General features: G+C 38.7%; 1 protein-coding gene across 10 annotated transcripts in view; it reads left to right on the plus strand.

Moving 5' to 3' along the window:
* LOC129721137 (arfGAP with SH3 domain, ANK repeat and PH domain-containing protein) overlaps positions 1-27,254 on the plus strand; it is an 81,508-nt gene that overhangs the window by 38,935 nt on the left and 15,319 nt on the right. For all 10 annotated transcript variants that reach the window (XM_055673329.1, XM_055673323.1, XM_055673324.1 and 7 more), the window contains exons 3-15: positions 11,954-12,026; positions 19,920-20,065; positions 20,158-20,412; positions 20,502-20,587; positions 20,851-21,284; positions 21,350-21,785; positions 21,843-22,023; positions 22,088-22,387; positions 22,446-22,947; positions 23,006-23,416; positions 23,478-23,591; positions 23,659-23,732; positions 23,791-24,009. In XM_055673329.1, coding sequence (XP_055529304.1) covers positions 11,954-12,026; positions 19,920-20,065; positions 20,158-20,412; positions 20,502-20,587; positions 20,851-21,284; positions 21,350-21,785; positions 21,843-22,023; positions 22,088-22,387; positions 22,446-22,947; positions 23,006-23,416; positions 23,478-23,591; positions 23,659-23,732; positions 23,791-24,009 — 3,231 coding nt within the window. The remainder of the gene's footprint in view (positions 1-11,953; positions 12,027-19,919; positions 20,066-20,157; positions 20,413-20,501; positions 20,588-20,850; positions 21,285-21,349; positions 21,786-21,842; positions 22,024-22,087; positions 22,388-22,445; positions 22,948-23,005; positions 23,417-23,477; positions 23,592-23,658; positions 23,733-23,790; positions 24,010-27,254) is intronic.

A 27,254-nucleotide genomic window follows, 5' to 3' on the forward strand; every position in this document is an offset into this window, starting at 1 on the left:
CATGTATAAGACAATTGCATAACCAATGTTACGGTTGATTTTTGACGCTTTTTCTTTTCCGATATTCCCGAGAAACTTTAACTAGGACAAATTTAAGAAAGTTGTTCCAGATATTTAGATGGGGTCAAAAAACAGTCATCCCCATCTTTTTCCTGATTATGACGTTCGAAAAACTGAGAGCGCCTGGGTTAAGCTGCTTCCATTTTGTTGAAAAATTTGCTTTACCTATTTCTATTTAAGCTTATTCCTGGTTTTGATTTTGTGTACCTACTTTTTTTTGTGTATTTTTCATTTGCTACAAAACAAGTAGGTTACTGTGATGGTATTCAGATTAAGATATCAGTGATAAACCCGTCTCGCAGTCAAAAAACAAAAACTATACTAAAAAACAAAAACTACTAATTAAAACTTATCGAACAAAATTTGGAATTCAGTTTGAATTAAGAATTCTCAGGAGATTCCACAGATAAAAAAATGCGAGTTTACGAATATTAGAAAGAGGTAGGTTGAGAGCGTAACCTAAATCAATGACTATCATGTAGCAAAACGGGAATCAAAAACAGTGGTTTGGTACGCTCACGACACTTACTCTCAATACGGGTTACGTTCTAGTTGAAATAAGAATGCAAGAGAATATTTCTGTTTGAATAAACAGTTGCGTACCCGATCAGAAGAGCATAACTAAAAAATTACAAAATTCTATCGACGCGAGATACAAATAACATATTTTGATACAATTTTGAATTTTTCCATATAATTTTGATAGCAAAATTGATTCTGAATGAGTTATAATAACAAAACCTGAAATGAAGTAGTTCTGAAACAAGTTTTTCGTTTTTATTAAAACCTGTTGTTTCTAACAATGTTTGTTACTATACTGTTCTATATACTATCTTATTTTGTTAGAAAGCTGATACATTAGTAACAAATTTTGCTATGTGTTTGATACTAGTAGAATCATTTCTGTTATAATTTCTGTTATTTTAACACCTAACGGGATCAAATTGAAAACACAGTCTGCAAGGTTTTTCCCGTAACAAACTAACAGCCTCTGTTATATTTTTGTTTTGTCTTTCTGATCGGGTAGTTCAGTCAATCGTAAATTCCAGAACACCATTCGAATTGTTGTTCATCGCATGACATAAACACTAGAGAGCCGATGGAAATCGACTTTTCGGATTTCGTTTGACAATGGGTCTCAAAAGTTTAATCTTTTCTAAAAAAAAAAATAAATCCTACGCAAAATTCTAGATCAATCGTGCAGCAGCCTTTTTCCCAGAGCCAGGCATAGTCAAGAAATTTCATTCCCATAGACAAACAGACATTTGATGCACACCTGTTGCATAGTCTGAAGCAGTTGATTTTTCCGATATTGTTTCGCTGGGATAAAGTTCTGGTACTAGACACCTCATTTCCCGTGGGACAAACAACGACGGCAGCAACATAGAAGACAAAAAAGACTAGCAATGAAGTTTCCGTTCCAATGTGACAGGAACGAAGACAAGAATTGAGAATTGAGCTAGAAATGGACATAAAGAAAAAATTGTGAAGAGAACTGTTTCTGGGGTTATTTAATAAAATCAATCTTGCAACAGACTTGGTTCCGATTTTCCGATTCTCGGTTACTTGTTTGTTGCCAAGTGTCATAGAAATACATGGGTTGTCGAGGTCTAGTGTTGTCTCTATTTAATTTGTAAATCAATTTTCCGGGAGTCAGAAAGTGTTCGAGTTTTAGAAAACTCCCTCAGAAAATGGATTTTTTCCAAATAAAATTTTTTTTCGAGACAACGCCAAATTTCGATATGTCATGCATATCGTCATATGTCATCTAAACATTAAGTTTGAACGAGTGCGTCTTGAACTGTCCTACAGATCAGACGTTTTTTCGGTTGCTTGTGGACTGGTCTTTGACTGCCTATAGCTTCAAAGTTTGTGTTTTGTCAGTGTGTCTTTTAAAGACTACCTGAAAGTTATTTCCCATCAGTCTTTCTCAAGACTACCTACTTTTGAATTTAACATTTGTTTTAACTTTTTCGTATCACCTGAAATGGCTGGACGGAAAAAGAAACCTCGCATCGCTGCGGGGAGGAAAAGAGAGGCATCTCTTTCTGACACTTCGAGTGTCTGTAGTGACAATCCTTTTGATATTTTGCCTGAGCAAGAAGCTGTTGAAATGGAAGTTACCAATAATGAAACTATACAAAATATAAAATCTTTAAAAAAGGAGAAAGTTCCACCTATTGTGGTAACTATTTCTTCTGAATTTAATATATTCAAAAAGGAACTTTCAACGTTTGTTTCTGACGTTAAAGTTACCTATCAAATTGGCCGTAGAGGTGAATGCCGCTTATTAGCCGACTCAGTAAAGGGTCGTGATCGTCTTGTTCAGTATTTAACTGACAAGATGTACAAATTTTTTACATATGACACCAAGAACGCCAAGCCGTTCAAGGTTGTCTTGAAAGGTCTCACCAACGATCAAACCGTTGATGAGATCAAACTTACTTTAACAGAATTACTTGGCATAGCCCCTACCCAAGTAATTCTAATGAAACAAGAATCACGAGGCGAAAACAGTCAGAGAACTGGAATTTCCCTTGTTAATTATTTAATTCATTTAAACCGCAATGAGGTTAACAACTTAAATTTTTTTGAAAAAGCACATGCTTTGTATAATGTGCGTGTAAAGTGGGAAATTTATAGGAAGTATGGCGGAGGTGAAAAGCATATCACCCAATGCCGTACTTGCCAACGTTATGGCCATGGTTCCAAATTCTGTAACATGGACCAAAAATGTCTTAATTGTGGAGACTCTTCTCACAAAAAGGACACATGTCCTGTGAAAGAGAGTAAAAATTTTCGCTGTGCGAATTGTAACGGCAACCATATGTCAAATTTTTTTCAATGCCCAGTCCGTTTAGCAATTGTTAAGGCAAGGCAAGGTAAACAAAATTCAATTTCTCAATTAAAACCAACTTCAAAACAAAATTCTCCAAGCGTACCAGTGACGCACAGTTTACCTACTCCTTTGCATACCCGTTTAACTTATGCACAGGTTACAGGTAGTTCGAACATTATACCGTCTAGTGTTGGTAGTTCGAAAATGACCGTTAATATGGGTAAGCAAAACACGCTAGAAAATAATTGTACACCTATCACTCCAGCTAATATTGCTACCGAAAATATTTTTTCTAATGTCAACTGCCTGGGGCCTATTACGGCAGGTAAACTTTCTTTTTTGCAACAGGCAATGTTCGATCTTATGAACGCCATGTTGCAGGCAAAATCAATGTTTGAAGCCATTCAAATAGGCACAAATTTTACTATTAAAATTGTTTCTAATTTAAAATTTAGCAATGATTTTAAATAAAACAATTAAAATATTAAATTGGAATGCTCGCTCATTGAAGGCCAATGAGAATGAGCTTTTTAATTTTTTAACAGTAAATAATGTGCATATTGCAATTATTACTGAAACATTTTTGAAACCTAACATAAAATTAAAATATGATCCCAATTACGTGGTTCATAGATATGATAGGATTCAGGGTTCCGGCGGTGGAGTTGCAATTGTTATTCATCGCCGAATCAAACATCGTGCTCTTCCCCATCTTGAGACGAAAGTTATTGAAACTTTGGGAATTGAAGTTCAAAGTGAACTTGGGATTTTATTTATTGCCGCAGCATATTTACCATTTCAATGCACACGCGAGCTCAACAATTATTTTAAAGGTGATTTACAAAAACTCACCAGAAATCGTTCGAAATTTTTCATAATCGGCGATTTTAACGCTAAACATCGTTCATGGAATAATTCTCAAAGTAATTCCAATGGCAAAATTTTATTCAATGATTGTTCTTCAGGATACTATTCTATTTTGTCTCCGAATAATCCTACATGCTTTTCTTCTGTAAGAAACCCTTCAACAATTGATTTGGTGCTAACAGATCAAAGTCATGTATGTAGTGATTTGATCACACATGCTGACTTTGATTCTGACCATCTTCCAATAACTTTTTCTTTATCACATAAATCAGTTTTAAACCCTATGAGCTCTGTTTTTAATTATAACAAGGCTAATTGGAAAAGATACAAAACTCATATTGAGAGAAATTTCAATAATGAGCTTGATTTGCAAAACGAAGTGAATATTGATTCCGCTTTGGAAGCATTAAAATGTGCAATTGTTGATGCCAGGAATTATTCTGTTCCAAAGGCTCAAGTGAAATTTGATTCATCAATAATTGACGAAAATCTTCAACTTCTAATTCGTTTGAAAAATGTCCGCAGACGTCAATATCAACGTTCTCGTGACCCTGTTTTTAAAACTATTTATAAAGATTTACAGAAAGAGATTAAGCATAGATTTACTCTTCTGAGAAATCAAAATTTTGAGACTAAAGTTGAAAAATTGAAACCATATTCAAAACCATTTTGGAAGCTGTCGAAGATTCTTAAGAAACCTTCAAAGCCTATTCCAGTTTTAAAAGATGGTGAACGTTTTCTTGTATCCTATGAACAAAAGGCTCAAAGACTTGCTCAGCAGTTTGAAAGTGTTCATAACTCAAATTTGAATTTTTTTGAGTCCAATTGAAAATGAAGTCACACGTCAATTTGATTTAATTTCTTCCCAGAATTTTTTACCTGCAGAAATAATTGAAACTAACTTGAATGAGATTAAATCAATTATTAAAAATTTCAAAAATATGAAAGCACCTGGTGACGATGGAATCTTTAATATACTAATCAAACATCTCCCTGAGAGCACAATGGAATTTTTAGTGAAAATTTTCAATTGCTGCTTCAAAATTGCATATTTTCCCAAATTATGGAAAAATGCAAAAATTACTCCCATTTTAAAACCGGATAAGAACCCAGCTGAAGTTTCAAGTTATCGACCAATCAGTTTGCTTTCTTCAATAAGTAAACTGTTTGAGAGAATTATTCTTAACAGAATGATGTCACACATCAACGAAAATTCAATTTTTGCAAATGAACAGTTTGGATTTCGCCATGGGCATTCCACAACTCATCAATTGCTCAGAGTTACTAATATGATACGAGCTAACAAATCTGAAGGTTATTCCACTGGAGCTGCTCTTTTAGACATAGAAAAAGCATTCGACAGTGTTTGGCATAAAGGTTTGACTGCGAAATTGCAAACTTTTAATTTTCCAATTTTCCTAATCAAAATTTTAAAAAATTATCTTACTGATCGAACTCTGCAGGTTGTCTATCAGAATTCAAAATCTGATAGATTTCCTGTCAGAGCAGGTGTACCTCAAGGTTCAGTCTTGGGTCCAGTCCTGTACAACATATTCACTTCAGATCTTCCTGATTTGCCTCCAGGATGCACAAAGTCATTGTTCTGCGATGACACAAGCATTTCCGTAAAAGGAAAAAGTCTTCGTGTCATATGCAGTCGATTGCAGAAAAGTTTAGATATTTTTTCTTCCTACTTGCAAAAGTGGAAAATCTCTCCCAATGCTTCTAAAACTCAAATGATAGGGCCTAGGGCTTCTTTCCTCAAGCCAAACAATAATCACGTTGTCAAGATGAATGGGGTTATTTTAAGTTGGTCCGACAAGGTTAAGTACTTGGGACTAATTTATGATAAAAAACTTATTTTCAAAGAGCACATTGGGAGTATACAAGCCAAGTGCATCAAATATACGAGATGTTTATATCCTCTCATTAACAGGAATTCTAAACTTTGTTTAAAGAACAAACTTTTGATTTACAAACAAATTTTTAGACCAGCAATGCTTTATGCTGTACCGATCTGGTCAAGTTGCTGTTCAACAAGGAAGAAAACGCTCCAAAGGATTCAGAATAAAATTCTGAAAATGATTTTGAAGCGTCCTCCTTGGTTTGGTTCACTCGGATTACATAGACTTACTGGTGTTGAACCATTAGAAGCTATGTCAAATAAAATTATTAACAATTTTCGACAAAAATCGTTGCAATCCTCAATTGCTACGATAAGCTCTCTTTATAGCCAATAAGTTAGCAATTAAGTTAGTTGTAAGTTTACTTCCCCTTTCCTGACAAGTAGGTTTAAATCCCTACGAATTATAAGTCCTAATTGCGAAAGCAAACAAATCCTAACAATTAAAATTACAAATTTCTAACAGTGTTGAGAAGTCACCATTTGTGATTGGACACACATACTCATTATTTACTAATATTTATCATAAATACTTAAGCTACTAACAAATCCCCCCTTAATATAATAAAGTTTGAACAAAAAAATCTGTTTATCTTTTCAACGTTAAAAAATAAACTTTGATAGTTTTGAGGGTCTACAACCCGAAGTCAGATTGAGTTGAATTGTGCATAGGAACTTTTTTCGAGAAGACCAAACTTTTGAACAATACCGCCAAACCAATTTCTAAGGTAAATTTTTTCCCATACATTCAATTGGCATTCTTATAAAAACCGCCCCCATTAACTCGATAAACTCAATATAAAGTACACGTACGCACGCATCTCGGAATCTCGCGTAAATTTCGAAATTTGCAATTCTGAAATCACATGTAAAAAGTTTTTAATCATGTTAAATATTTTGTAAAAAAACTAGAAAGCACTGGTAATTTCGCCAGTGAATCAACCAAAAACTCGTGGAAAAAATAAAAAGGTCTGGTAGAATCAGTGAAAGAATTGAACTTTGAAAGTTTAAACGACAACCTGATTTGAAAAGAAAAACCATTGAACGAGTTAATTGGGAAATCCGCCTATAATAACAACGCGTAAATTCCGCAATCTGCTTTAAACAAACCGTATAAATTAAAAAAAAATCCGAACAAACACGCCGAGTCAAAAGCCACTCAAAGCCGCATATTCGGAATCTAAGAATCTCGAATGTCGCAGTCATCATATAATATTTTTAAACTCAAAACAAAATAAAATCCATCATACGTAATTAAAAACAAGATTTATTTATACTCTAGCATCTAAAATCATAACATCAGCTTCTAAAATCCAGCGAAATTATGCAATTCGAAATTTCAAATCCGAACTCAGATACCTTCTTCAAAATATATAGAGTTATGGATACTAACTGACCTTTCAAACTTCGTTCCGCCCATATTTTCTTTATTCAAAATATTTTAAACATTTTTATTTGATTCCTTGCCTTGCCTTTTGTATATGGTCGGCGTGCAACCAGACCGAACCAAGCGCCAAAAACATTATTTCGAGTAATCGGCGATCAAAGTTTACCCATCCCGTATGCTTCCTGCGAGTTGCTGCAGAGAAATTTTGTTATAATACCATTATAAACTGTTCAAATGATTTCGTTTTTTTTTCATAAAAGATAGATTATCAGTTTTAACATCCACTAGTGTTAAAAACTCAATTTTCAAACAAATGGCGCTTGGTTCGGTCTGGTCGCACGCCGACCATATAGTCTGCAAATGCATGACGAATCGGATATTAGAGATGTTCAATCTCAAAGGACAAATCGTTTGAAATGATTGGTTTTATCGGAATGAGAACATGCTCGCCTTTTGGCCTCCGTACATTACCTTGATTCTGGAAATACCCATATTTGGTGGTATTCGACCATCTTGAGCTGTTTCTAGAAATAGGAAGTAGAAGAATTTCGAATGGTGTCTCCGGTCGATTTTTGGCTTCTGTGCATCATTGCGATTCCGAAAAAAAACCATATTGGGACACTTTCGGCTGTTTTCCAGAAAGCGAAAGTCGACATCCTGGATTTCAAAATGGCATGTGAAGTTTACTTTTGGCATCTAGACATTGGTTCGGGAAATACCGATATTTGGTGGTATTCGGCCGTTTTCGGCTGTTTTTCAAAGAACAGAAGTTTCCATTTTGGATTCAAAAATGGCGTCGGTTGTCGATATATACCTGCCGTGCTTCATCCCGATCATTTCAGACTGTTTTCCGGAAAAATTACTTGAAATATCTGTTTGATTTGCCTGGAAAACCCCCCTCCCCTCTTCCTCTCCCCCCTTCCAGACTATGGTGAAGTGTCAAATTATCATAGAAACATTTCTTGCGTCCGAAACATGCCAAATTTGGTTTTATTTGTGCCCCTAAATACCTACACATGCAAAATTCGGCCCATTCGATTGATTAGCTCTCGAGTTGTGCAGGAATTAGTGTTTCATTTGTATGGAACCCCTCTCTTCCAGAGGGAGAAGGGGTGTTGAACCACCATGGAAAAAAAATACCCTTTAAAATATCCACATGCCGAATTAGGTTCAATTTGCTTTATTGGTTCTCGAATTATGCAGGAATTTGTGTTTCATTTGTATGAGAGCCCTCCCTTCCAGAGCAGGGAAGGGTGTCAAATTACCACAGATATATTTCTCATTCCCAAAAAACCTACATATGCCAAATTTAGTTTCATTTGTTTGATTAATTCTTTAGTTATACAGGAGTGTTGTGTTTCATTTGTATGAGAGCTCTCCCTTCCAGAGAAAAGAGGAATGCCAGTTACCACAGAAATATTTTTTGCTCCCAAAATTGCAAATTTGGTTCCATTTACTTAATTAGTTCTCGAGTTGTGCAGAAATTTTAGTTTCATTTGTATTAAAAGAGGAGGTTGGGGAGGGTATTGAACTATCACATTTCTGCTCCTAAAAACTTTCACATACCAATTTTTTTTGGTTGATTAGTTATCTAGAAATTTGTGTTTCATTTGTATGGGACCCCTTCCTTGCAGATGAGGGAGGAGTCTCAAACCATTATAAGAACTTTTCCCGGCCCCTAAAACCTCAACATACAAATTTTCATGTCCTTCGGTTCATAAGTTTCCGACCCTGTATAGATCAGACAAACAGACAGGACTGCATTTTTAGATATTTAGATTCACAATCAAAGATCCTTCCCAAATCAACACGTTCCATACCAAACATCCGATTGGTGTAATGTTTGGCATGGTAGCATCCAAAGGTTTGAAAATACCGCCTGTTTTTATTAATACTGTTGTTAAAATCAATACCGAAGTGTATGTATATCAGTATTTTGAAAGTTTGGGTGCTTCCTTGGGTGAACACCAACTTCTCTGAGGATCAATACGTTATGCTACAACAGGATGGAGCGCCGTGTCATATATCTAATTGGACGCAACACTGGATGATTGAAAATTCGAAGTTTTGGCCGAAAGATTTGTGCCCCCCTAGCATCCCGGACCTTAACCCGTTGGATTATTCGATTTGGGCGTATTTTGGAGCAAGAGCTTGTAAAACATCTCACCGTAGTGTGAACACCCTATAGTCTAGCATAGCGCGCATATGACAGTCGATGCCGGAGGACTACGTTCGAAAGGTGTGTTTTAGCTTCTGGCGTCGTGTCGAGGATGTCATTTCTAGAAATGGAGGACACATCGAGTAAATTTATTGGATAGGACCTTATACAGATTACTAAATTCGAAAATGTTGATATTATTGCCTAAGGGGACATATTTGAAAGAAACACCATTAAATTTCGCATTTTTTACCGCCACACCCTGCAGAAATCGGGGTCTACTAACCGTGGTTCAGGAATTGGATTCTGAATGAAAAATTTATCATCCTAAAATTCATAAAATTTGAATTATTAGGATTTCAGTGTGCAGAATTGTTCACTGCAAATTCAAAGTTGAAAATTTTCAGAACCCAAAGAATCCTTCAATGCAAAAGTGATAACAAAAACTTGTACCTATATTAGAAGTTTGGGTTCGAAGAATATAAAAACTATCAAGTGTGACATAAAAATTGAATTTGCGCAATCAGGATCTAGAAATAATTGTTCAGGAAGCGAAGACCACCTAGGATTACGTTAATATTTGTTTTTTTGTTAAGCGCATAAAAACGGAAAAGATTTTCTTTTTTGACGAATCAGACGAAAACGAAAAGATCTTAAAAAACTTGGAGGTTGTTTTCAAGCTCGACTTTTGTTGAATTAGGAATCTTTATAACTGTTATATGGTTATCCCATTACATTCTGCCCTGAAATGCGAAAATAAAAACATCCAGTCAAATCATCTACTTTTTTCGTGAAGCCGAATCGCTACCGACAGATTTATCAAATGTAATCACCCAGAAAAGGCTGATCAGTTTTTGTACATGCTACATTACAGATAACGCATTTAGGTGTTTTTATTTTTGCGGACCTATTCAGGGTGTTCCGATAGTAGACTAACGTCGACAGAAGATCTGTAAATGGATATTAGCAACTGATTACATAAACCCTGTACGCTTCCCACCTGCTCTTAGTTATGAATGACGTTAGAATAAAAATTACAGTTTTTTTGTTCAAGTTTCGCCATTCAATAAGCAAGGAGACATCGCATCGCCCCTTCTTGTGGTCTACATCGTGGCAAATAACTGCTATCGTACCCTATTGAGGAAGAGAAGCTCAGAAGGCGAATGGCAAAGGTTTCGCAGGCCAGTGAATGAATGGAAGCGCAAACAAGAGAGATGGTGCTGGAGGAGGATTATGTGTTCCTTCTGCTGACAGCTTTGTTTCCTGCCGACCTCTGGGTGATTTTCTGCAGACTTTTTAATATTTCCACTTTCTTCCTGTTGGAGGCTGCTGTGATTCAACGAGGTTTCATATTTGATTTCGGCTGTACTCATGTTACTCATGGGCTCTACAGCCTTGTACAAAGTATTTTAAGTCGTTCAATGTCGTGACCCTTTTATGCTCTGGGCGTTGCTCAATGTATTTTTTTTCTCGCACCAGTTCCCTGCAGCACCTGAAAAAGAATTGAAAACCGGCAGGTATGCACAAGGAAAAAATAAATCATGAGCTCTGTGTATTCAGGCTGGAAGGGATGTGACGTTCTCCCATTCATCTCGACAAAGAGGAGATTGGTTTTCTCTGGCATAGATACACGTAGGCATTGAGAAAGATATACTGGATACTAGGTCATGTTCAAATCCGTAACGATCTTCGGGGTAAGCTGTTTATTGTTAAACGAGGCTTGAGTAAAAGGTTTTCAATGAATTTCAACTGATAAGTGGGATTCGGAACTTTTACTGAATGTCGGTGAATGTAATCCACTTTCAATGTGAGCAGCTGTATTTTAACATTAGTAGGTGTTTAAAAAAAGGGGTTCAGTAATCGAGTTTATTACTTGAATTCTATGAAACGACTTTGTCGTTTTTCTCATCATCATCTGGCAATCAAAATTTGAAGTCAAATTTTATTAGCACTGCCATAAAACAAACTTTCCGCAGCAATTTACTCGCAGATTGCAAAATACATTACATAATGCGCAAATATAAATACAGCGATAAATATTCATTTTATATTCAATTGACTCAAGAGGCGCATCGCACCAAACCGCAATAAAATACATACTTTCTTCGCTCTTATATACCAGCAGAAATCCGCGAGGAGTGTTTACCTTGTTGGCGGCTGTTTCATTCTTCTTGCCACCGACCGGTTCCTCTCGGCATTCATTTCTCGTACTTGACACAGAGGTATAAATGCTAATTCCATGCTTGATGAAGTGGAATGGAACGAAACGGGCAGCAAATGGTTTTTAGGAATTGCGAAAAGTAACTCGACGCTTGCAGAATACTAAACAATTCCAGAGATGGGTCCACGAATGCTAACCGGCTCACGCAAAAGAATGCCGAAGCTCGTAAGCCCAAAGCTTGGTTGGCGTCAGCTTTTGCTCTGTTTATCGAGTTGCATGCCAATTTCTCCCGTTTATATGAAGCCAATGAATTTAACTGAAAAATCGCCGCAAGGGAAATACAACTTCCGCCCGATGGAGAAACACGGTACTAATCAAGACCGGTTTTTGACAAATGATATTGCCATTAGTGACTACCGGCTGCCTGCTTGCCAGCCTAGCAATAAACCCTAAATTTCCGCTTTCGGCTGCAAACTGCATATTCGAGAGAATATCAATACCATCAGTATATCAGCTTTCATCTTCACTAATCAACTAACTGTAACGTCTGTTTTTCTCTGCTTTCTTTTTCTTTACAGACACTTGATTTCGACCGGGAAGGTTTAACCAAACTCAAAAAAGCGGTCAAAGCAATTCATAATTCGGGAAACAGTAAGTAAACCCACAGCACAGCAAAAACGGTCTGTGTCTTCGCGTAAATTTTTTATGTTCAATCAAGGAAATGAAGGGTCGGGCGTTTATTACACTCGGGTGATCAAGGGCATTGCCTATAAATAGATAAAGATTAGCTGTTTTTTTTCTAACCCTTGAAAGATAGTCTGCGTCAATTTGACTCCTCGCTTTTAGTGACATTGCCCTCTTCATTTTCAAATAATGCGAAACGAAAAAATTAACACCGTAATGATAACTTATTATCAAAAACTTGCATTTTAAATGATTTAAAATTCATGCATCAATTTCACGTCAAAACAAGATTATCTTTCCAGGGTTAAATTTATTTGTCAAGCTGCAAATCTTACGTTTTATATGCTTGCATTTTCCGTTGATTGATTGTTTTCACTATTATTTCCTTATTTTTGTCAGTTTTTAAGGTGGATTGTGAATCCTGGCTATTTATCTCCCAGATTTTGTTTATTAGGCGTCGTACGCAAATTACGTAACGCTAAAAATCCAGACCCCTCCCCCCCTATGTAACGATAAGTAACGTTCAATATGACTCCCCCCTAAAAATAACGCATCGCTAATTCCCAAATATTTTTGATTTTGAAGAAAAATCACAGTTACGTAACTATTTTTGACGTTGGACTAACGTCTATATCGAAGTTAGGCACCTGAATTTGAAAATCTAGTAATTCAACCGGGGAAAACCAGGGAAAAGTGGTCAGGTTTTGAGCGCTTATATATCAGTCATTTCTTTTCAGAATTTCGAGGTTTTGGCATCAACCGATCAGAAATTCTTTTACGGTTGAATTTATGTAACAAAAATAACCTATTGTTCGAGATACACTATTGAAAAATTGATAAATCACATCGATTGTCTAAATCATACCGAGCAACCAATCACCACCTCTCTTCACAAGCACAGTCGACACTAACGGATACAACCGATCTGACTTTGTAAACAGTCTCACAGCATTCAACCAATAACGAGCTCGCTTTCGGTAGCTGCAACAGGTGTTTCAACACCGTTTTAAAATGCTTCTTTTATCATTACCACTGAACAGATTCTAAACACCAATGGCTTGATTGTTAGGGGAAATATTGCGCAAGATTGTCATTTAATAATTTAAATATGTTTTCGATACTAAACTAGTTAAAAGTTGTGTTAAAAGTCGTGCACATTCAACCAATCACAAGCTCGCTTCTTGTTTGCTCGCGGATGGATTTTTGCTTTGGGCTATATAATAGCCTGTGTCGTCTCATAGCAGTCATCAGTTAACAAGTGAAAAGCCACCAGGCCGGTCTTGTATAATCAGCAGCGGTGGCTGATTCCAGCGGCCAAACTGAGCTGCAGCAGAACCAGAGTGGTGGTATCAGGCAGCAGCGGCGGAGGTAGTGGGAAGCTGCATTTCTTCATTCAGTTCGGTTCTCCTTCGATCTGAGTTGGACCCCACCAGCGGTAATCCAATTCAGATATCGTTGGATGAAAACAGCCAGAAACTGCACGAGCCAGCACCGCCACTAGGAAAGCTACCGCCATTTAGTGTGTGTGCAGTGTGCACATATAGCGTATGTGCATCTGTATTGCTATGACATTTGCGATGATAGGGATGGCGCTGTTGCGTGTGTATGGCTAGCTATAGCGTGTGTAAGACATTAGCATGTGTAGCATATTATGGCTATTGCGTGTATATCTTCAGCGTGTGTACGGATAGTTATAGCTTGTGTGTGGATAGCTGCTGCGTGTGTAATGATTAGTTATAGCGTATGTATGGATAGTAATAGCACATGATTGGATAGCTTATGCGTGTGTATAGATAGTTGTATCGGATGTATGGAAAGGAATAGCGTGTGTATGGATAGCTATAGCTACAGCGTGTGTATGAATAGTTTTAACGCGTGTTTAGATAGTTATAGCATGTGTGTGAATAACTATAGCGGGTGTTTATCGAAGATTATTATTGTCATTGAAAATATTAAAACGTCTTAACGAACACAGTTGTGAATTTGATTTTACAGCAGCGATTTTAACTTCTTCAGCCAGTCTTTATTCATCGAGGAAAAATTACTACCTATGAATGATCAACACTTATTTACTAGAAATTTGATTTAGATCAAAACGGGTTCTTTTGAGTATCATAAATTATTAGTAAAAAGAGTTGCAAGTTTTCTCAATGAGCATTCATTAAATTTTCGTTTTTGTTTCTCGGTGCGCGGTTTTGATTTTGTTTCTCGCACACAGAGAAAGAAACAAACTTGTCGCTATCGTGAAAAATAACAAAACAATTAGAAATGCTCTAAATCACAACTGAAGAAGTTAGGATATTTTCCTGTCACTCGCCCAAACCTTGATAACAACTACCGAAAAACGTGTGTTTGAGCTCTTGCTATATTGAGTTATTGAACCAAACGTTTTTTTTTTTTTTCAAATACATGAAGTTATATGCTGGGCTGGAACTAACCTAGCATGAGTTTTATCGATTAAATGTCAAACAATTTTCAAATTTAAACTTTCGGTTGAATCGTTCTGGGCTCCAATTTCAGATAGTTTCGTAAAGTTTGCTTTTTGCTTAGATAGGAAAATTTTACCAATTCGCTCAATTAAATGATTGTCTTGGCAGTGCAGCAAACAAAGGGTTGATTCGAATATGTATGAAATGACAGCGATTAAATGAAAGATATCCATTCTTTTAGTATATATTATTATTTATAACGTTTTAACGTCTCAACATTCAGAAATACACTGTTAGATAAAATTGCAGCAAATACTAGAGTTGCAATTGTTTCTATTAATTGTTTTAATGGAATATAAGAATACCGTAGTCCAACGTCATGCGGTCGTGTCTTGAATACCACCCTCCTACTTTTTTTTTTAGATTCCAATAGTGTTCTCAAAATTTTTTGGTTAACTTGGAATACGTAGTTTATTTTATCCGTTGTTTTTGGATGTATCTTTTATACATTTTTAGTCGAATTTTTATTTTCTTCTGTTCCTTCTGTACATAAAAAGCATTTTCAGCCCTTTTTGGCTGAGCTTTGGTAATATTTTATTTTGACATTTTCTGTTAAAAAAGCGTCCATTTCCCGACAGCTTGTAGTTTCCCGGTATTTGAGAAATAAAAATTGATTCTCCGAAAAAAATCTCGGGATCACGGGAAGTAACAAAAATTACAAAGCAAAGTTAAAAAGGCGATAATTTATTTAGTTTGGTATTTATTTTTGCATATATGAGAAAAGACCGAAAAAAGTAAGGAAGCAGCAATTTATTCAATTTCAATTTTTTTGTCCTATCTTTTCTCCTATACTGGGACCATCATTCAATGATTCGAGTTCATAAAAAGCATTAAAATTATGAACAATTTTCAAAAACAAACTTATAATTATTTTCAATGTCAAAAAGCGGAAGCGAAGACACGTAGTTTTTCAGGAACAGGAGGGCTTGAAAATTTCGTCCTGCAAAATTTGAAAAAAAAAACTCAGAATTCAATGATACTTCGTGCCTCACTATCCTAAGCAGCATTGCATTTTTTTGTTTAAAAATTTATCTGTAGTAATAATTGAATAGGGCTGAAGTATTTTCTTAACCCCGGCTGTTCAATCCGATGCGATCTGTGCGAAGCCGCGAAGTTTGAAAGGTCTGAAATTGTGGAAGTCGTCAGTCTGATCTAATGTGTGGAACTGGAAATTCGCTGTCGCCTTCGGATGGAATATTTACCGTACCACCTCCTAGTCAAAAATTTTAGATCTACTTGTCCCGAATCTCTTTTACCATCACAGCTAAACAATTCTGCGAGTTGATTAAGCAAAAATTGGGCACAAAAGACGTTGAAGCCGTTAGGCTGGTAGTCGAGGGAAAGGATATCAATCACTGTTATTCATTTCATTTAGGGCTGGCATTAGTGCTGACCTAAAATCTAAGGCACCTCAACGTGACCTAGGGAAATGCTGTTTCGCGAGTTCAGAGACAATAATGCTGCTGAAAAATTTTTGGAATCCTCTTCAATCACTAAATGCAGATCCCCAACAATTTTCAATCATGAATCCGATGTCAGCTCATGTCCTAGGACCCCATGGCGAAGTAGTAATGACGGAGTAAATTGTATACGAAACACCATGTTTCCTGTCCTCCAACAAGTAAGACGCAATGGAAATAGTAATATGGAGCCCCTAACGCAGGCAAGTAAATTCTATAACATACTTGATCTGCTCTGTCTATCGCTTACAGCATTTTCCCGTTACCTCCTACTATATGTAATCCGTCATCTGTTACGGCCGAGCTAAGACTTCCTTTGGTCAACGTACGAAAATTACGCTTCTTCTACCAAAACGTTCGTGGACTCCAGACAAAAATCGACAGTGAACAGTCGAAAATCGACCCAGCTCCGTTAAGTAACACGCTCGAAAAACTGGGGGTGAAAATCCAACTGGATAGGTCATTCGTAAGCATTGGATGACCTATCCAGTCCAGCTGACCGTCGAAATGATCCTAATGTTATTTAGAAACATACGGACACAATTGGAACCGTTCTATCCCGCTTGAATCCACGCGACATTGCTGTTCTGTTTGGGAGTTTAACCATCGAGTGCTACATTGGGTACCTTTGGAAAGCAGAGGCCTTGTTGTTGATACGAGTAGATCACGTCTAACCGCAGCTGGAAGTGCTCTGTACGACGCATTCTGTTTTAACGATTCGACGCAAACATTTCTGTGAGCTGTAACGTCGTAGACGAGCTGGTCAATGAAACTATAGAACAAATCGCACGTTTCTAGCAAAGCACCGGTTCAAACTCGCAAGCAACACTTATAGACTTTACAATCAAATCCTGTACTCTCGTTACATTGAGCGAACTCAAAGAAGTTTACATCTGTATCCAAAAAAGTTCTGGTCTTTTGTTCGATTTGTCTGCTAACACAGCTTCTTCTAGGAGGATTTGCTGAAAATTTCAAAGCTGGTTTTTCGTCTTTAGTTGCTATGTCAGATCAGATTGACGCTGCAATACGCAATACTCCGCACGACAGTTTCAAAGCATTCCAAGTAATAGAAGCGCACGTGAGCCCAATGAGCCCAATTCGGAAACTAAAACATTCCACATGTTCAGGACCAGAAGGGATCCCGCCATCTATGTTGAAAAATTGGTCGAACAATTTGGTGCATCTTGTAAAGCTGATCAATCTTTCTCTGAAACAAGAATTCCTGCTAGTTAGAAAAATTCATTGCTCACACCGATACACATAAAAGGGTACAAGTGCAACATAGTGAATTATCGAGGAACTGCATCATTTTGTGTTTGTTCTAAAGTTTTCGAACTAATCGTCAGAACACTGCTGTGCGAAAACTAAATATCTTGTGACCAACATGGTTTGGTTTTTTCTGTTGTGTTCTTCCTCAATGGATACGGGATTGCAAGTGGATGCTGTAGACACGGACTTTAAGGCTGCATTCGATTGTGTAAATCATGACATCCTTCTACGAAAGCTGGACAAACAAGGGCACTCTGCCATGCTCGTGAGATGATTTCGTTCTTACCTGACCCGCGGTGTTATATGGGTCAGTTTTGGGCCGTCACATTCTGAACCCTTTACAACTTTTTCTAGAGTGCCGCAAGGAAGCAATCTAGACCCACTGTTGTTCTCACTCTTTATTGACGACGTTGCTACTATTTTACCGTAAGGAACATGGTTGCTTTTCGCAGACGATGTTAAAATCTTTTTGATTATAGCCTGCCTTGGAGACTGTCTGGTACCTACTACAAAAGTTGCTTGATGCTTTCAGTGATTTGGGCAACCGTAATCTTATTACCCTGTGTCCAGCTTCAATCAAATAGCTCTTTATACAGCATGTCTGGGCAAGCTCTCCAGCGCGTAGGCCAAGTTAAAGATCTTGGCGTAATGTTGGATCGTCAGCTTACATTCCGGGCACATTATCGAAGATGTCATTTTAAGAGCCAACAAGCAGCTGGGATTCATTTTCAGAATTGCCGACGAATTCCGCGATCCACTGTGCATGAAAGCTTTGTATTGTGCACGAATCAGCGATTGTCGCTTGGTGTCCGTTCAACAAAATCTGGATTGATTGCATGTAAGCTGTCCAGAGAAAAATCGTGCGTTTGGCATTAAGGCTTCTTCTTTGGCATGCTGCTACGAGGCTGCCTCCTTATGATCTCCTATGTTATGGGGAAATGAGACGTTGTAAAGAAGGAAATCTAACGCGCAAGCTATCTCCGTTGTGAAGGTCCTTACAAATAAGATTGATTCCCTGCTATTCTCGCGGAATTAAATCTCTACGCTCCGGAAAGGAATCCGCGGAGAATTCAACTTCTGAACTTGGAGGCAAGGTATAGTCCGTACGGCCAGTATGATGCGATTAGATTCATATCAACGAGCTCGGGAAACTTCAACGAATCCACCTACAAGTTTTTGCGTCGTCTGAGGATTCGCCGAAATTAATTGATTGTTAATCGTCTCAAGTTGTTAATTTTATTGATTAACACAGAACATTGTCTGATGAAATTTTTAAGTATAACATAACAAAACATGACAATAAAAAAAACTTCAGCCCTTTTCAAATGTTAGTACAGATCATTCAAAAATAAATGCAAAGTTGCTTTTAGTAGTAACGCCTACAAAATTTCAGTTCCTAAAAGGGTGCTGCCATAATCTGGCGAGTTGACGCGAAATCTTTCTATATAGGGTTTGTTTATATAAGACCACAAATCATAGAATAAGAGAAGTGAATAAAATCCAGTCAAGCAGAAGTCTGTCCCAAGTCTGTAATTTTTAATAGGTTTTTCAATAATTTTCATTGTATTTACTGGATCCCGGGATTAAGTTTTGATAGTAGCTTTCGGCCTTTCCTGATGTAAGGTTTAAGCTTATTTTTTCCTGTTTGCAGAGAACTTGTGAAACTAAAATTAAAATTACTTTCATTTTTCACTTTCTGTTTAAAATGTTTGGAGTCAGCTCTCGGAGTGTTTTTCATGCATTTTGAATTAAATTTGTTTTCTAATTTCTATAGAAGCTTCGAGCCATATTGAACTAACTTTTCATTCCTTTATGATTCTGGTCTGTTATTTGTTTTTTTTTTTCGACCGTATTACAACTATGTTACTTAGAAATCAATCTTCGTTCTGGTTATTACTGTATTTTCGAAGCTCTTTGCAGGAAGTTTTGTTTAGTTTTGGCTATTTTCTATGCCTCCAGTTCTGTTTTGCTAGTTAGTCATTTTAGAGTGGATTACAGAGTCTATTGTGTTGTTTTTCTGTGCCTTAGAAATGTGCATGTGCATTGAGAATCATTGCAAGTATAATCTGTGATTATATTTCTTTCAATTTCTTCTGGACTAACAAGACGTTGCAAATGCAAATGGATTTCTTCATTGATTTTTTTTTGCGAAATTTCAGTTTTTTTTTAATAAAAAGTTCTAGTAACATTCTAAATTGTTGCTGTTTTAAGTCTCTTCGTTCTTCGGAACCATTCACAGAAAAACTTGAAATCAATTGCTGTTTGGGCCTTGTATTGAGTCGTATATCTACGAGTTACGCACTAAGGAAATACCTCGGATATTCATGACGTGATTTTTTTTCAAAAAAAAAAAAAACAGTCTTCCAAAGAGACCATTAGATTTAAAACAAGTTTGCTAGGGTAGAAGATCATACGATATTTGAAACTAATAAATTTATAAAATTTCTGTTGTCTTATTCAAATGAATCTTCTAAAAACGTAGGCACCCTGTTTCAAGAAGATTCATTTTCCAATCATGGATGCTTTTTTATAATAAAGCTTTTTTTTTTGTTCGCTGGTATAAAATTAAAGTGCTCCCAATGGAATTCGAACAAACATATCAACTTTCTATCGATGATTGATTTTCGTCTTTTCCCCGCCAGCTCACGTTGACAATGAAATGTGTCTGGTGCGCGCCCTGGAGCGGCTTGGCTCGGTAGCACTCTCGAAGGAGGAACCGGATATTGGGGCTGCATTTCTGAAGTTCTCCGTCGTCACCAAAGAGCTCAGCGCGCTCATGAAGACGCTGGTAAGTAGTATATCGATGTGGCAGCAGCGTTCAATCAGTTCGAGCTTTCATCGAACGAAACGTAATTGAATTGCACCTTCCGCTTCTTTCAGATGCAAAACATCAACAACATCGTCATGTTCCCGGTGGATTCATTGCTGAAGAGTGAACTGCGTGGGATGAAGGGCGAGATGAAGAGGCCCTTCGACAAGGCTGCCAAAGATTACGACTCCAAGTTTATGAAAATCGAAAAGGAGAAAAAGGCTCTGGCCAAAGATGCCGGAATGATGCGAACCGAGGTCACACCGGCCGAGATTGCCGAGGAGATCGAAAAGGAGCGGCGGGTCTTCCAGCTACAGATGTGTGAAGTACGAACATATTTTTTTCTTTTTTATTCACATCGCACCTTCGCCGGTATTGATTTTTTCTTATCTCTTTCGTTCGTATGTTTTGACAGTATCTGATAAAATTCAACGAGATAAAAACGAAGAAAGGCATCGAACTGCTGCAACACCTTGTAGAATATTATCACGCTCAAAATAAGTAAGTACCTTTTATCGATAGATTTCCGAGTAATCGCAGAACAGTCACGATAAACAGTTACCCAATTTCAATGAACTTGTCAAGCCACCTGAGTGAATCAGTGCAAACCAAGCCTTGATTCAGTTGTAATGCTTAGCCACATGGCCTATGAGTTAAACGTACCGATGAACGGCGTGGATTACAGTTCACTCGAATTGTAATTTAACCGCAGTTGGCAAAGGTAACTTGAATCTAAATGGTTCTCTCCTATTACCTCATTTCAGCTACTTCAAGGATGGCCTCAAAACGATAGCGCACTTCGGTACGTACATCGAGGAACTCAGTGTAAAGCTACAAACCATACGGCACAAGCAGGACGAAGAAAGGCGGAAACTGTTGGAGCTGCGAACGTTACTGCGGTCTTCGCCGGATTTCGACCGGGTGGAAAATGTTCCTAGTGATCGAGGTGCGGCTGGATACTCGCTGCATCAATTGCAGGGCGATAAAAATCACGGAATAACTCGCACCGGGCATCTGCTGAAGAAAAGCGAGGGAAAGGTTCGCAGGGTGTGGCAAAAACGTCGGTGTAGAGTCACAGCGGATGGCTTTCTCGATATTTGCCATGCGGACGAAACGAAAACTCCCACCCGAGTCAATCTACTAACCAGCCAAATTAAGCCTGCCTCTGATGACAAGAAGGGATTCGATTTGATTAGCTGTAAGTGTTGTAAAATGAGTCTTTTAAAGTTAGGTAGTTTATTATATCATTTCGAAATATTGCAGATAACCGACCGTACCATTTCCAAGCGGAAGATGAAATCGACCAGAAGGCGTGGATGTCGGTGCTGATTAACTGTCGGGAGAAAGCACTCGCCAAAGCATTCCAACACGCTAACCCACAGATGAGTCCTAGTCTGATCGAGCTGCAGAAAACGGTGATTAAATACATCCAAAATCTACCGGGCAATGACCAGTGCTGTGACTGTGGCTCGAAAAACGACGTTACCTGGATCAGTTTGAACTTTGGCATTCTGGTGTGCATTCAGTGCTCCGGTGTTCACAGGGATCTGGGCGTGCATCACTCCCGGATACAGAGTCTTACCTTGGACAATTTGACAACGGCGCAGTTGTTGATTGCGCGGGCCATGGGGAATAATAGTTTGAACGAAGTGATGGAGGCGACCCTTGGGAAGGGTAAACTAACGCACGAGAGTTCAATGTAGGTTCTAAAATGTTCAGGTTTAATTGGAGTACTAAACTTGTTTTTTATATACAGGGAAGAACGATACGATTTCATCCGGGCGAAGTACATAGCCAAGCGATATGTCATGCGTACCTGCGCCGATGATCAAGACCTTCGGAGTGATTTGGAACAAGCCGTGATTAATGCGGATCTCAGCCAGTTACTGCAGGTTTGGGCGGAAGGAGCTGATTTGTCCTGCGTGCTGCCATCGTCGGTAAGTGATGTTGGATCTTTTATATTTGAAATCAGTTTGTGAAATTCATTTTTTTTTTTTGCAGGAATTTGGTGAAACCGCTCTCCATCTTTCCGTGTTACGTGAAATGGGTTCTACGCTGCATATAGTTGACTTTCTAATTCAAAATATGACGGCTCAAGGCCTCAACAAGCAGACAAACCCGCCCGGTCCGGCTGACATGTCCGGGAAAAATACGGCATTACATCTGTGTGCCCTGCACGATCGGCGTGAATGCATGAAACTGCTGTTACGCTCAGGCTGTGAATTCGATATTAAAAATTCCCAAAACCGAACGGCGCTAGATATTGCCAAAGAAATGGGTCATGAGGCCTGCAAGGAACTGGTGAGTAGCACAAAACTCTTATTTAATTGTACAAATTTGACTGTTTATTTCCTTGCAGATTGAACATGCCATGAAGCGCGAAAAGAGCGCATTCGATCACATTAACACCGATTGGAATATCCACGATGATGGCTCGACAGATTTCTCCGACGACGATACGGTACTGATGGATGAGAGAAAGTCCCGTTCAAGGCCGCCCAGCTTCGTCGGAGGTGACTCTCCTGTTGCACTGCGGTCGCGTTCATCAACCTGCGACTCTATTCAGAGTGGTTCCAGCCCCAGTTCCAGTTGTAATCCTAACCTTGTACCCGCCACTGCACAACAAATTCCCGGTGCCGGCCAGCAGCGACAGATTCCAATTCCGTCATCCGGTACTAGTCCGAAGCAATATGCCGGAGCATTTTCGTCGCACTATGGTGGCACGGGAGCTGGCTCAGCAACCGGCGGTTCTAGTCCAAATTCCAGTAGCTCCAGTAGTATTGTGCGTCAGGCGTCGGCACAAATTTCGGCTGCTGCTGCAGCAGCTGCCGTTAGTTCACAGAACAAAAAGTCCTCTTCTGGTAATTGTAGTGTTTGTAAATTTTATGCATTAAACAAATTGCTAACTTTATTTAACAGTCAATATTGGCTCGCTGAAAAAACGCACCGCTCCGGCACCTCCACCGACCGGGTACGGAACATTACCACATGCTCCTCGCCATTCGCAAAACATTGACAATGAAATCTTTGGCGTTGCTTCGCATCATCTACACCACCATCATCAGGATGTGTACAGCACACTGCCTCATTTGAGGGGGTCAGATAGTGGCGGAGGGACAGCCGGTGTGGGTGGGGGCGGCGTAGGCTGTGTAACAGCGAACTGCCCCAGTGGAGCGAAGTCCAACTCTTCTCAGCAGCTGCACTTCGATAACAAAATATACGAGCGCTTCGAAGGTTACATGCAATCCGGCAGGGATGCCAATTTTCTAAGCTCGTTCACCGGTGGCCATAAACGATCTCCCAGTGGAGAATCTCTGGGTCGAAACCTAGGTAAGTCGTTTGCCGCTGGATTCAGAAGTCTTATTAACTAAGCATTTGATTTCTCTTATAGCTGGAGCAAAACTAGTCCTCCCGCCTGCGGGAGAAATTCCTCAGCTCAAACCAGTGGATAAAAGTATACACCACCGACCTAAACTACCACCACCACCTGGTCTTCCTAACGCAGGTAAGATGTGCAATAATGATGATTGAAAATATCATTCCTGACAGTCGTTTACTTGTTTCCACATTAGAAAAAGCCCTATCTAATGGACAATCAAACGAAAGTTTGTCATCGTTAGATGAAGCTGTGGTATTAAGGAAAAAGGTGAGTGCATTAAGTTCTTCAGTACAACAATAGATCAAGCGATTTTGTTTCCACCTAGGCATCCAAAGCGCTCAATTCGTCTAATTATGGTGACTATGGCAGTGAGTTGGATTTTTCCGGTCAGCTTGATCACTCGCTGGCGTCCTCGTCCGGTGGCGCGCATGATTCCGCCAACAGTAGCTTCAGTCGGCACGATACAAGCGAAGCGTCTGCGTCGTCCGGAGGCCATGAGCATAGTTTCAACAAGACCAAAAGTCCCAGCACCTTCCGAGGCTATGTGAGTATTAATAAATGAATGTTTAGGTTAGAAAGGGGTGTTCGCTTTTGTTAACTTGACAGAAGAGAACTGTTTCAAAGTCAGAGGGGAAATAGATGGATTTTGTTGGCATGATCTTCTAAAATTCAGAACTGAGGTTGAAAAATATAGCTGGACCCGGAAACATCGTTTATTTTATCAGAAAAAAAAACACATTGTTTATTATCTGAAATGGAAACTTTTATTTCGGTTTAGTTTTAATGAAAGGCTTTTGTATCAATCTGCCTGAAATCGTCAGCTTTAAGTAAAACGAAATATGAAATTAAGGATCAATCTGCAGCTTCCATTCATTGTCTCTTCATGCCAAATCGCTTATTTGGTCCTCCTGCTGCACCTAAAATGCCCATACCCATCGGATAAGTTACTGTGTTTCCGCCGTGCATAGGTCCTGGAAGGAAAAAGAATCCGCCTCCTCCTAGCGACTGGATAAGTTGTCCAAAAATATTTTGTCCACCCATGTTAGCCATAAACTGCATGTTCTGAGAATTCAAGCTGCGATCTGGGCGCCACTGAGCGAGAGATACTTGTAGGGTTTGCTTCTCTATCTTCTTACCATTCATTTCGGTAATAGCATTGACTGCTTCTTCGGTTGTTGCAAACCGAACGAATCCGTAACCTTGGGGACGATCGGCTTTCAATATGACCTTGACCGATTTGATCGTTCCGAATCGAGCGAATGTTTCACGCAGTTTCATAGTATCAATACTGCTGTCCAAATTATTGATGTACAAGTCAATGCCTTGGTTCTGGTTCATGGAGCCAAGTTGCGCGATTCGCTTCTCCGGTTCCATTTTGGGTAAATCGTTCTTAAGAGTGTGTTCAACTTTTACAACTCTATTCGCAACCAATGTACCATCAAGTTGCAGAATGGCACATTCCGCCGAGGCCGGAGTAGTAAACACCACGTACCCTTGGGCACCTTTACCATCCTTGTCGACGGTCACACGGTGCTTGGCAATTCGTCCGAACCGTTCAAACATCTGCTTCAGTTTGTCATCCGTAAAATCGATTGGTAAATTTTTGACGAAAATTCGGCACATCAACTCTGCTTGCTGGCGTTCCTGACGGGGCGAAACATATTCCACCGTAATCCGCTTGTCGATAAGCAATGATCCGTTTAGCGCCGTAATACAAGCGCTAGCTGAGGCTGGATTTTCAAAATGTACAAATCCGTATCCTTTGGGAGCACCGCCCTGGCCGCGAACTACCTCGCAGCGCTGGATGGTACCGAACGTGGAAAATATCTGCTTCAGAGCATTTTTATCGATTGTTCGGTTTAGATTTCCAACAAAGACGCATGCAGCGTTTTTACCACTTGGATTTTGCGACATTTTCACTACTTTTCGAAACTGCTACTTAGCAAAGGTGCGGCGCCATAAGTTTCACAATTTCCAAGAATTCGAGCGTGGTTCACGTTCAACGCGTCTCTTGTAGGGATGTTCGAAACTTTCAGTGCAATCGATAAGATAGCGTTGTTTAATTGGCCCTGACAAAGGAAAAGAGATTTTTAAGGCTGTTCGCACCTACGCGAATTCTCATCTCAATTTATGTGAGAAAACGGTGAAAACAAAAGCAAAAATACTTCCTTTCTTTCCTTTCGCAAGCAAAAACCAATATTTACAGAGTCGTCAGGGCAAATAGGATGTGATTTTGCGGTTTTTGCCCATCAACAGGTAGTTGGTATTTACTTGATAATGGATAAGCAGAAATTAGTGTGATACAAAAACTCATTCTATTTAGGAGGTTTGGGCTTGCGATGTGTAATCAAATCGTGCATTGAATCTTTCAAACCATTTTTATTTCGATATTTTGAAAATTGTGCATCACTAAAGATGCAACTCGAGAAAATTGAATTCAGATTGGCCGTCATTCTCCGTCAACGGAATGGAACGTCCCACTTGAGTTTACTGCTGCAATCGCTGCAATCACTGCAATATTATGCAATGCACTCCGAAATTTTTTTTTCGAAATTTTCGGTTTTTTTTTTAAATATTTTTCATGTTGTTTTTTTCTTTAAACTCGGTTTTTGTGTAAAGGTTTTTAGTTTGCGGTTCCAGTATGTTAACTTTATAATACCTGTTGAAATGTTCTCACAATACAATCGCAGTAGGTGTCGCTGTGAAGCAAATTTCGTAGTTACCTCAAGAAACTGTTAGGTAAATAAAAATTTCATTATTGTTCCAGCTGTGGCTATTACTGGAGACATCATAAAAACTAAATTCCTGTAGGAAATTCGAATACCTAGGTACGTCGGGAACTGCATACGAAAGTAACAGACCGTGGATGAAAGTAGAAGAAGAATGAAGAACCGAATTCGTCATCTAGCAAAGGACCAATGTGTAGGCGATGCCATAAATTTGGTCATATTGCAATGAAATGTTTTTCAAAACCTCCCAAAGAGGGTAAAGCGTGGTATACAGTGTTGTCGGCGTTCAAGGAAGACAACAACGACAGTACAGGTACAGTCGTTGCGTAAAAACAAATCGCATAAAAAAAGAATTCAGTGTACGGTTACATTGAGCAAGGATGGTGTTGAAGTTATTAACCCGGATGGTGAAAAAATTGCTACTGGAAGTAGAAAGCGTGACCTGCTCAAGCTGGATCAGCTACTGTCATCGAAAATCTTGACGTGTTTGTCTCAAGAGACCGCGGAGATGTGGTATAACAGGCTAGGGAATACAGCAACTGTTCGCTAACTGGGAACGCTTTAACTGGGCTTCTTTTTAACTGGGCGCTCGCTAACTGGGAGGATTCCCAGTTAAAAAGACAACAAACGTCAAATATCTAAGCGAACGGGGGGCATGTAGATTGGCAACTAAAAGTGAAAAATTAAAGTTTTTGACGTAGGACTACGTCTAACTGCACTATATGGACATACATTCTGCGGAAACTAAAACCAAGGTGTAACGTTGGAATGAAAGATTTCAAACGGTAATACTGATGTAACCACATGATGGATTTCAATAATCAATATGTCGTTGGATTGATAAAATGATGGACAATTTTGTGATTCCTCAGTTATCATCATCATTTCATTGTTAAACAGTGAAAATTTCATAAAAGTTTCAAGGTCGAATTTTTACAAACAATGCACCAATCACATGTGAGCACGCCTGGCACAGACTTCATAAGTAGACACAAACTGGCTGATGTGATATCCTGTATAGCAGTATCCAAAAAAAAAAAATCACAAGAAGGTTGTATGC

This window comes from Wyeomyia smithii, chromosome 2, assembly GCF_029784165.1.
Source record: "Wyeomyia smithii strain HCP4-BCI-WySm-NY-G18 chromosome 2, ASM2978416v1, whole genome shotgun sequence".
In the NCBI taxonomy this organism is placed as follows: Eukaryota; Metazoa; Arthropoda; class Insecta; order Diptera; family Culicidae; genus Wyeomyia; species Wyeomyia smithii.